Source organism: Zeus faber, assembly GCF_960531495.2.
Source record: "Zeus faber genome assembly, chromosome: 2".
In the NCBI taxonomy this organism is placed as follows: domain Eukaryota; kingdom Metazoa; phylum Chordata; class Actinopteri; order Zeiformes; family Zeidae; genus Zeus; species Zeus faber.
The window spans coordinates 32,376,380-32,388,440 of record NC_137189.1 but is presented as its reverse complement, the minus strand read 5'-3'; the positions used below and the strand labels follow the sequence as shown (position 1 = coordinate 32,388,440).

Here is a 12,061-nt window from a genome sequence, read left to right as displayed (position 1 = left end):
TACGGACTAAAAATCTAGAAGAACGGGAGTTAGGCTTTCCAGTCAGTTGTATCGCCGATAGATTGATTACTCGGGGCCTCGTTCAACACAATGCGCACTAGTGACACCTGCTGGTATACACACGTTAGCGCAACCAAATCATAATGGTTAGGCTTGGTTTGTTATAATTATTTCACACTAAATATAACTATATTCAAAAATTTATATTCATGTATATATATTTATATGTGAGCTGCTGTAACACCACAATTCCCCCCTTGGAATGAATTAAAACATTGGTCTAGGAAGGTAGGTTAATCTTTCATTGTTAATTGTTGTTAGGATTATTGTATCAGGCCAAATTATTATTGTTAATTGTCTATTTTGGGGTTTATATTTAATGATATCTTTATTTTTATTTTAAGGTCTATTATAAATATATACTGTATATATAGCGAGATGCAAAAAGAGCTTGCGTTGAATGCAGACTTTACAACCCACAGCCACCAGAGGGCAACAACAACCAATACATATAAATATCCAGCATTCAGAGGGATATTTGACGAGTTTGGGGAGTTGATCGATCAGTAGCTGGCTTCTTTGAAAAGCATTGCTTCTCATAACCGAAATCAAACCTGTCTGTATTATTATTATTATATTATTATGCATAACGTAGCGTATGCGTAACACTAACAAGCTATAGGTAGTTTGCCCAGGCCAGGCCAAATACATATAGAGACACCGATTTCATCAATGTACATTTCATTTCTCATTTAAAAGTGGTAATGGTTGCAAATATATCTGTACTGTACCTTTATAGACTAGTCGTTTAAGGTTTTTAGTTTCGTTGTCAGTTGTAAGAATGTATATCTATCTATCAATCGCTCTATCTATATATCTATCTATCTACTTATCTATTGATCTATCGATCTATTTATCTACCTATCTATATATCTATCTATTGATAAATCTATCTATCTACAGTATCTATCTATCAATCTACTTATCTATCTACTTATCTCTTGATCTATCGATCTATCTATCTATCTACCGTATCTATCTATCTATCTATCTATCTATCTATCTATCTACCGTATCTATCTATCTATCTATCTACCTATCTATCTATGAATCTACTTATCTATAGTATCTATCTACTGTATCTAGCTATCTATCACTCTATCTACTTATCCACTTATCTATCAATCTATCAAATTCTAGTTGTGAAATGGGGGCCCAGACAGAGGGGTAACACCAATTAAAAATCAATATATTTGTAATGATTTTGATTGAATTAAAAAACTACAAATGAAATTGTAATCAAAGACTTTATTTCAGGAATGCATTAAAAGTTTGCAACAGTGCGACTGGAAGTCAGTCAAGTTTTTTTATTGGAACTTGGCTGAAAACGAAGCAAATAACTCTTGATCATGGAACTTGGTAAATGTCCAGCTGAGCAAACTACTTATCTGTTGTTCTGGAAAACGAGCTCTCCCATTTTCCCTGACATATTGTAATGCGAAATGCGAAAATGCAACTTAATAGGAAATGGGTTATGACAGGACTCGGTAAAGTAGCACCGAGTCTATTCTGTGTACATTCTGCCTCTACTTCAGTGAGCTCATCAGCATGTCTTTGAACCTGTCCAGGTCGACCTTCTTCAAGATGGTCACCGTGTGCTTCTTCTTCAGCAGCTCCATGTAATCCAGGACCATCATCCCCCGGGTGTTGGTTCCCTCCAGCTCCACGGTCACAGCCACCTGCAGGGAGGGAGGGAGAAGAGAGAGAGAGGGAGAGGGAGAGAGAGAGAGAGAGAGAGAGAGAGAGAGAGATTTTAAATGTATCATCTTTTTGCCTCTTACTGAGTTGTTTCAGTTCTGTCAGTAAAAATGTTATGATGTGATGAATGATAAACAATAAATATAAACCTAACAACAAAAAAAACAAGCAATACACCTCAAAAATAAACAATAACAAATTGGTAGAATACAAACAAAGAAACAAACACATATATATATATATACAATAAACCTAATAATAAACAACAAGGCCCACTCACTTAATAAACAATAACCCTAGCAATAAACCAGAAATGGAAAATGTAATAACTTTTATTAATATACAATACAAATAACCCTACAATACAAACAAGAAAAATGTGGCGGCGCCCGAAGGAAACAGTTTTCAATGTCATGTACTCATTTTGTCCAATGATTATGTCTTTGTATAAAACACCCTTTTCGGGCACCATAGGCTCCAACAACAAAGGGGGACCTTTTTTCTTTCTTTGAACAACATTTACATTTACATTTTGTCGGCATTATTCTGACATTTTACCAGTTGACTGAACTTACATTTTTATTTATTCATTTTTTATAAACTTTTTATGTCTTAAAATGTGTGTGTAGAATCTAAGTGGCCTCTAGCCGTGAGGTTGCAGATCGCAACCAACTGAATACCCCTCCCCATGGCGGCGCAGCATGGCGGCCTCCGTGGAAGAGACGGTGGAAGAAAGTTGAAAAGAAAAACGCAAAAGAAAGGCTGTCTCTATAGAGCCAGTGTTTGGATTGTCCGTTCTGGCCTACTGTAGAAACATGGCGGTGCGACATGGCGGCCTCCGTGAAAGCATACCCGATTCCTATATAGATAAAAACGGCTCATTCTAAGGTAACGGCAACACAACGACACTATACACAAATGAAAACATACTTGTGAATATTACATTCTATTTGTGCCACGTCCGTTGTGTAAATTCTACTTTCAAACCCTGCAGTAGATCTCACCTTTTCGCTCTCGGTCACAAAACTGTCATCGATGGCCGCGGCGATGGCGTAGGAGTCGCAGGAAGCAAAGCCCGATCCTTCCACCACCTCCTTCTGGTAGCGCTCCGTCTGAGCCATCTACGATACGATTCGATCGGATGAGACAGGAAAGCACTAACTTTTACCTCTAACTTTGTTAATGCCCAGGGGAAATTTCAGCAACTACCGTCCACCACACAAAGAAACAGGACTTGAAGCAAAGGAAGGGGATTTGAACAGTTTTTTCTTTTTTTTAACTCATAATAGTTTATTTTTACCATTATAACAAGAATCACAGGACTTTAACTTACTGACTTACTTACTTTAAGTAACTTTAACCACATCTTAGGTATTATTTCTTAAAATAAATATGCATAACAAGTCTATAATTTCCATATACAGTAAATACCTTCATGGTGTGGCTGAAGATCCTCTTCATGAAGCGCGCCTTGTCGGTGTCCTGGGCCAACCAGGCGTCACAGAACGACTTGAAAAGACAGATTTCATCATAACCCTGCACTTCTTATGTGTTTTATCTGGGAAAAATCGATTTTGTCTGGTAAAAAAAAAAAAACACCTCTAATCATTTTGAGCCCTGTAAGAACCGAATTCGCTACGCAAAATAGACAAGCCTTTGTTTACCGAGTATATGTTTCATTATAGTTAACAAGTAATAATTAACAAGTCATTATGTAAATATTCTTAATTATTTTGTGTTCAAGCCTGGCAAACTAGCTAGCATTTAAAACAGGTTATTTAAAAAAATATATATATATTTGGATTTTACCTTTGTCATAGTTGACAATGTCTACGGATACATAGGCTAATGCTAATGCTAATGGTCTGCAAAAAGGCAGCAAACATCCCCAGAACAAATTCTTAGTATATGTAAATGCACCTGGTGGGATAGACTCATTCGGATTCTGATGTTTGTACTCGTTTTTTTAACATTTGCATTATGTTTTTATTGGGTAGTAGGTTCCAGCAGAAGCAGAAGGATCCAGCCCATTTATTATTGTTAACCCTCAGAATGCTGTTGATTTGTTGTTGTTATTTTTATTTATTGTTATTTTTAGGCTTGTTGTTGTGTACTTTCTAATTCTCTCCATCTTCAAATAAATGTTTAGTTTATTCATTATTGCCATCTTTTCCCAAACTGCATTTTCCGCCATTTAGAATTTTCTGAACAACAGGTTTTTTTTTCCGCTTTGGCTTTGTCAGCTTTCGACCGATTGAAACCAAATTTGGTACAGGACATAAAGGGACCTTGCTTCACAAAATACAATCAAAGAACTACGATCGTATAAGCAATATGGCCGCTGTTAACCATTAAACTTGACAATGGGTGAGGTCTAACACAAAATCGGTTGTGATTCATTGACCGTTAGACCAATCCTCACAAAACTGAATGGGGATATTAGTTAGCGGTATTGGCACATGTGTACCAAAGTTTGTAAAAACTGAACAGTTGAGGGCGCTACAAATTTCAAAAACGTGTATCTCGTTATGCGAGTCTGGCGGTTTGGTTGTTATCGGTACATTCTAGCCTGGCCGGGGCGTATTTAAATGTGTTTGCACCATTGCGCAATACATCTGGGGTAAATCCTGCAAACACGTTTGGCCATCTCATAATTTATCATCGAGTCACCAAAGTCCGGGTAAAATGAAACCTTTCATTTTCAAACATTTGTTATTGAATTGTTGGTTGAAATGCATTGCATTACACACGGTACAAAGACTAAAAGTCTCTGTATGGCTTGCACCATAGGAACCACAGTCTAAATGGCCTTTGTGCTCTTGAATCCTGTTTATGGCCGCTTGCCGCTATATTTAATATTGATATCACACACAACCCATTTCTCACCCAGGGCAATTTGTTCCTGCAGGAGAACTCCCAGCCGGCGATGTAGGTGGGGCAAGAGAACCGGTTCAACACGATGTAGGCAGCCTCGGGGTCGGCCACAAAGTTGAACTCTCCACAGACCGTGGTGTTACCTCTGGCTGCACACGCACACACACACACACACACACACACACACACACACACACACACACACACACACACACACACACACACACACACACACACACACACACACACACACACACACACACACACACACACACACACACACACACACACACACACACTTTATAAAAAAAGGATTGACTATTCTGACTACTCAGAATTCTGACTACTGTTTTTGACTGCGTACACTCCGTGTTGCCTCCCATGATGTAGAGGCTGTTGAGCTTCTCTGGGAGCCGAGGGTCCAGTTTGACGGCCAGCGCCAGGTTAGTGAGTGGCCCCGTGGCCACCAGACTCACCTGGAGAGAGAGAGAGCGAGAGAGAGAGAGCGAGAGAGAGAGAGAGAGAGCACACAAGCAAGAGATGTTGAGAAAGAGGCTATGAATCTCACCACGGGATTCGGCTGGCAGCAGAGCAACAACAAGCTCTTAAAGACGCAATGAAAGAGCGAAACTCAAGCAGTTTTTCTCAACTTCTTTATTTACAAACTGACACTGGTGCTCGAGACACAGAGACCACATCCTCTAAATTATATACCAAAACCCTGAACTAAATCTGCTAAAAAGCAAGATCATTTCCCGCTTTACACTCAGATTGCATTTTTCAAAACGCTACACACAATTTTCTACATTTGGCACAATCTTCATGAATAAAATCTCTTGTCTTCAAAATGCTGAACTTAAATGTCCTACTACCCACACTGACCCTGCACATGGACAAACACACGCTGCTTTATCAATCAGAGCTTTACTGTGCCAAAAGGGCCACAGGCGAGCTCTTCTGTTTTGCAACAATGGATGCCAACATCGGAGAGAGCGGCACAGCGAGAGGAGTGAGAGTAAGAGGAGGAGGACGGGGAGGAGGAGGAAGAGCAAGGAGGGGGGGAGTGACTCAGGAGGTAGAGCAGGTCGTCTAGTAAGCGGAAGGTTGCCGGTTTGATCCCCAGCTCCCCCTGGTAGGGTGCTGATGTGTCCTTGAGCAAGACGCTTAACCCCCTAACTCAGTCGTTCTTAACCTTATCGGAGGTACTGAGCCCTGCACGCTTCATCAGTGCATTCACCAAACCCTTCGTAATTGTACCATTCAAATGTGATTTCTTCAAAACATAGGTATATATTTTATTAGTGTACAAACGAACCATGCATCAGTTGCACACAAAATCACTGTGTTCAAAGAACAAAACCAACAAAACTTGAATTTCACAGAAAAACATAACTCAATGAATATTTGCGTATATATCTGCATGACAGTGTTGGTCCCCTCGCAAAAACAGGGCTAATTCCATGGCAAAAACACGATTCAGCATCTTTCCCCGGGATAACCACCGAACATTAAAATGGTACAGAAGTACCTCGAATTCAGAGCCTATTTCCTTACACGCCTCTTTGAAGATGCGATGCTTCATAGCACTATTTCGCACGTAGTTCACACATTCAACTACAATTTTTAATACTTCTGCCAGTTTTGGAGGCAAGGTTTTTGTTGCCAACGGATACCTGTGCAGAACACAGTGCGTAACAATGATGTGTGGTGCATCGGATTTCACCAGCGCTCCAAAACCAGAGTGCCGTCCCAGCATGGCTGGAGCTCCGTCCGAACAAACTGCAGAAACCGTATTCCATGAAAGATCGTTGTCTCCGAAGAAGACATCCACGAGTCTTACAAAATAAAAAAATCTTCCTTTATCACGTCTTTCATATAGCGCACGAATACAACAAGCTGGCTCAGATTATAAACGTCAGTGGTCTCGTCGAGTTGGAGGCTGAATTTTGCTGGGCTTGAAATCAGATCTGCAACTACTTGAGCCAAGATGTCATCGCTCATGACGTCTATTCTGCTGCTGATAGTGTAATTTGAAAGAGGAATTTGGGATAACTTAGCTTCAGCAGCTTTTCCCAGCATGATGTTCGCCATCCGCAGCTGGTTTTACGAGTGTTTCACCAATGGTGTGTGGTATGCCCTGCTTTGCGATCAGGTACGCAACTTTGTACGATGCTGTGAGGATCGGTTTGTCGACGGGTCTGGCTCTCTTCACCTTGGATTCAGCGAGCGTTGTGTTCTTGTATTTACCATCTCCATGCAGCTGTAGGAAGTGTTCCTTTAGTTTTGCCGGTGCTAGACTAGAATTGCTCAACTTTGCAAATCATGCATTGAGGACGCTGACTCCCATCACGTTCCTTTATACACGTGAATCCATATTGTACGTATTCGTCCAAGCACTTGCTTTTTTTGCTCGACATAGTTAGTATGAAGGGATTGAAAGATTAAAAGAAAATAACAAATGACGTACAATCACAACAGCCACAAGCCGACTATTGAGCGCACCAAGTTCCCTGCAGCACAGATATCAAAGCCAAGCAATGTGGCGTGATCAGCTGCAGCCAATGATGGCCAAGCGGAGCGTGACGTCACAAATAATACGAGTGGGCTGAATTTATTTTGTGTTGCATAATTTTGTGTAAAACATTTTTATCAAGCAACTAAATATTTGTAATCTAACACGGCGAAAAAAAATTGTGTGTTGCCAAATTGTCGGCAGCCAATTTTTTGACGGCCGACAAAAACGGCCCGACATTGCTAGTGTGAACCGGGCTTTACTGTGTGTGTCTTGACCCCTGCCGAAGCCCTGAGAGCGACTCAACGAACCCAGCTTAAGAACCACTGCCCTAACTGCTCCCTCTTGCCTCGATATAGCAGCCCACTGCTCCTAGATACATCAGTTACTAGGATGGGTAAAATGCAGATAATGCTAATTTCCCCGTTGTGGGACTAATAAAGGTTTAATTAAAAAAAAAAAAAAAAAGGCGAGCCATAAGCTCTGATGAAATCCATGCCACTTGGGTTGACCATGTTGTCAACCATGGTGGAATAATGAGGGAGGCCAGGCAGAGAGTACAACCAAACTTGAGCAGATTCACAGCAGCTTCCATCATCCGGACTTTCCCAAATGAGAATAGGTAAGAAATCTACTTTCATTACGGTATTGTAGTACTGCATATCAACATCATCACATCATATCCGGTGACATCTTTGCGTGTGCGTTGCTGTTGTTGTTTTTGCTGTTGTTTTGCTGTTGCTGCTGCTATTGTTTTCTGTTGCTGCTGCTGCTGTGGCTGTTGTTGCTACTGTAGGTGGAGTTGCTTTTATTGTTGTTTTTGTTGTCTTTATTGTTGTTGCTGCTGCTTTTGTTGTTGCTGTTGTTTCAGGGGCATTCTCTTGTAATGGCCAGCTGACAATTACGTTCTCTCTTTCTTTTTTGTATTTCTTTGTAAAGCGCATTGTGTTGCCCTGTAATGAAATGCGTTTTATAAATAAAGTGTGACTTGACTACTTGTGTTTTCGATTCATACTTGTGTTTTCCATACATACTCGTGTTTTCAATTCATACTAGTGTTTTCAATTCATACTAGTGTTTTCCATTCGTAGTACTGTTTCCATTCATACTAGGGTTTTCCATTCATATGAGTGTTTTCCATTCATACTAGTGTTTTCCATTCATACTAGTGTTTTACATTCATAGTAGTGTATTACAGCTGCCCTGAGTCCGCCGAATCAGCGCTCGTGCACCACTGAATGATCTGATCCGGGGCAGGGAGCTTTCCTAATGTTTGTCGGTCTTGCAGACGGGATCGGCACACGGCTAGTCAGCCGATCAGGAGACACACTGGAACGTCATTACTCCTGCGGCCAAACTCATTGTTCTTTATCATTTATCCTTTTGGCCAGAGAGCCTTTTAGTTGAGTTTTTATAATAAAACTCTCGCGATGTCGGCAACCCACGGCAAGAAAGACTCAGTCTCCCTACCTTCACCCCTACCTGTGGGGAGAGACTCCCACAGTAGTGTCTTCCATTCATAATAGTGTCTTACATTGAGCACATCAATTGGTTCTTAGAAATTTCTATTCATATGATGCTGTGGTGTGTCATTTTACACAAAATACCATTTTGAAAAGACATTACATTGTTTTGAATGCAGAGTTTCATTTTGCAGGAGATTTGTGGGGTTTTGCCTCTTGTTTTTGGATATGGGTGTAGAGTTCTGAGAAAATTAGGTATGTCTACAGAAAATGTCAACAATTGACAAAAACTGTAATGTGGTCAACAGACAGACAGAGAGACAGACAGATAAGTAGATCGATAGATCAATAGATTCCCCTTGGAATTGGAATATTGGACTTGAAATTGAAAACCCCTATACTGTACCTCCCCTTGCGAAGAGGGGGAAGGTACAAAAAATGTATATATACACTTCTGGTTTTAAAACTTCTGTGGCCCTCCTACCTGCCCGGGGTTCTGGTCCACTATCCGGATCAGCGCCTGGATGGCCCCTTCCTTCTGCAACAGGTCCAGGCCAGGGGCGTTGGGGTCTGGGGCATCCCCCAGCCCGTCTTTGCCGTGGAAGTCACAGGCATGGAAGACCCGGCCCAGTAGTGGCTCCGAGCTGCCACGGTACACCGGGATCTAGGGGTATGCGGGTTAGGGTTATACTATATTATAAACAATATTACTACGATAAAATAAGAACAATAAATAATAAGAAAGGGGATTGTAGACACACTGACACACGCAGACACACATCAAGATACGCAAAGAGGATAAATAATAGGTGTCAGATTATTAGTAATATTGAATATTTACTAATTGTGATTCTAATAGGGCACTTACATTTAGTTAAAGTTCTGCAATAACATTTTCCATGACTCTGACGTTGGTGTGTACGGTACGACTGGTCCGACCGAAGCAGTTCTACATTTTTTGATGACTTGATCATTTTTATGATGTGGGGGGATCATAATAGAACTGGTGATTCTAGACGGTGTTACACTTACGTCCAGCCTCTTGCAGACCTTCAGTACACGCAGTGTGTTCTTACAGGAGTTGTCCAGCGACGTGTTGCCGTGGGTGCAGGTGATGGCCAGGATGTCCACGGTGGGGGTGGCCAGGGCCAGCATGATGGCCTGGGCGTCATCCACCCCGGTGTCCACGTCGACCACCAACTTCCTCTTCATGTTATGGAGGAAAAAAACCTGCGGCCGGTGGCAAGTACAGTGATGGCAGTTAGAGGTTCAAGCCCGCTTCAGACTGAACACGACAAATGACAAGAACAAAGCAGTCAATTCAATCCAATGGAGTTGGAGAGTTGGAATAGCTGTGACGCAATCTGCATTGCAGATTTTCATTTTTTTAACTCATGCGACAAGTTTCGGTCTGACCCTACGACTGGAAGTGACGTCAGTCAAGTTTTTCATTGTAACTGGGCTTAAAACTAAGTGAATAGGTCACAAATTTAAAAATAATGACGTTATTAACGTTAATGTTGGATGTCAGCATATTCAATATCAATACATCTCTTGTTAAGCTGTCCCCATTTGCTCCGATATAATTCGGAATGCGAAACCCAGACACAGTTGATCCGACAGCCACGAGGAGAGAAGGATTCGACTGTCGGATACGATTGCGCTTTCGGTGTGAAGTCGGCTTCAGACTTGCAGTTCCACAAATAGAACCATCATGCAATTAAAAAAAACACACTTCAAAAAGAATGAGAACATTGGCATGTAATGCTGCACTATAAATTAAAGGACAATTGAATTAACTGTTTTCACCCTCATTTCTCCAAATGCAAAATGGAATTTACATATGATGCCAAATGATGATAAACAAAGCAGATTCTCACAACATTAGGCTGCTATTACTGCAATGACCACCCAAAATGAATGTTTTACAAATGGATTCCCCTGTATTGAATAGATTCTTGCCCTACGGCTGTAAAGAAATTATTTTATCTCACAGTGAGTGGGTGTGGTGAGGTTGGATGATAATCAAAGCTAATCCTAATCGTGATTATTAAACAAGAGTTCAAAACTGTGAACTTTTGGTGCTAAAATCAGACACTTGTCAAAAATGTATGGTGGTGCCTGTGATACTGTAAACATTAAATACCGCCACAATTCCTGGCTCACGACACACAGGGATGTCTTAATAATTTGTCACACCAATAATATTTGCATAATGTGACACAATATTTTGTGTCACATTATACACAACAAACCTTGTGTGTAAATACTGAACTTTCACATCAAACCACACACGAAAAAGCAGAAATTCTTCCACACGGCCCCGGGCATACATGGTCGACAAAGACTCAATTTTTGATTTTCATTATTCAAACAATGTCAAAGAAACACAAACAGAGACGCAGAAGAGACGGAAATAAGCCATTGTGGAAACGCAATTAATTACATGTTTATAAATGGTCGTGAATTTAGCTTACATAAGGAGCAGCCGAAAGGAGAAGAAGAAACTTATATATATATATATATTTAAAAAAAATGCTGATACAAGGGTTTATTTTGTTTTTTTTTCCGTTTATGTCTACAATTTAAAACAAACAAACAAAAAAAAAAGCGCCAAAAAGAGCGCACCATAGCATTCAATCCACACAGTCAATCGACGCAGAATGACGAATATTAAAAAAAAAAAAAAAAAAAAAAAAAGAAAAACTAAACGAAATCGTTACCTTTGGAAGGGAAAACAAAGTATTACCAGGACTTCTTACTCTGCCCCCTCGGAAAAGCAGACGCGGGCTGAAACGGCTCCGGCGGCGCCCTTTTAGCTGCAGCAAGTCCTCAGAAGAGAGGCGTGGCTGTCACCGCAAGGCGCGACAGACACGGCAACAAACACTTAAAGCGTCCACGTCAGCGGTTATGTAATTAGATACAGACGGAAGGACAAGACTTGCTCTTTCAGCCCAAATTACTCTGAGGGAGAAGTTGCATACTTCCAATAAGGAGAGGTCAAACGACCAGGAAGTGCCACAGGTATCAAAAGTCCCGGTCGATAATTCTAAACCTATGAGGCGTTAAAGTGGTTAATCCGTGTGATTATTTTGTAAAAATGGATTTGATCTTTTCTTGTTTTTTTCGCTGGAGCTTTTTCAGGCATTCAGGGTACTGAGGCCGGTGCACGCGCTCCGGATCGTTATGCCGTTTCCACTGAAACAATGGGCCACAGTGAATTGGATGAACCAGCGTCGCTAGTTTTGATCACGAGACTGTCGACATGGATGAACATTCACAAAAACATCCCCACCACATCAAATGACCAGGAGAAAAAAAGCATCAATTGATCAGAAGAAGGAAAACCTTTGAAAATGGGAAGACGAGCGAGAGAGAGGGAGCGGAGACGAAAGCGCATCGCTATGTCCATCTTGGGCCATCAAGGTTTACGTTGATGGCCCAAGTTTGGTTG

General features: G+C 41.0%; 1 protein-coding gene across 1 annotated transcript; it reads right to left on the bottom strand.

The window, feature by feature from the left end:
* Nucleotides 1-1,288: 1,288 nt before the first annotated feature.
* On the bottom strand, nt 1,289-11,441 carry LOC307244908 (inosine-uridine preferring nucleoside hydrolase-like). Its single transcript, XM_080020292.1, has 8 exons — nt 11,329-11,441; nt 9,640-9,836; nt 9,092-9,271; nt 4,997-5,108; nt 4,645-4,781; nt 3,190-3,267; nt 2,763-2,879; nt 1,289-1,739 (listed from the first exon to the last, which is right to left on the bottom strand). Exons 2-8 carry the CDS (start codon nt 9,817-9,819, stop codon nt 1,587-1,589), a joined length of 957 nt encoding a protein of 318 aa, XP_079876418.1. The 5' UTR covers nt 9,820-9,836; nt 11,329-11,441; the 3' UTR covers nt 1,289-1,586.
* Nucleotides 11,442-12,061: the final 620 nt, after the last annotated feature.

What these genes read in the sequence shown, in the direction of transcription:
- LOC307244908 (XM_080020292.1), bottom strand. Translation starts at nt 9,819, where the DNA reads ATGAAGAGGAAGTTGGTGGTCGACGTGGACACCGGGGTGGATGACGCC. An exon ending in AGGTCTGCAAGAGGCTGGAC is followed by an intron (nt 9,272 to 9,639) that starts GTAAGTGTAACA and finishes GCATACCCCTAG; the next exon opens with ATCCCGGTGTACCGTGGCAG. An exon ending in TCTTCAGCCACACCATGAAG is followed by an intron (nt 2,880 to 3,189) that starts GTATTTACTGTA and finishes ATCGTATCGTAG; the next exon opens with ATGGCTCAGACGGAGCGCTA.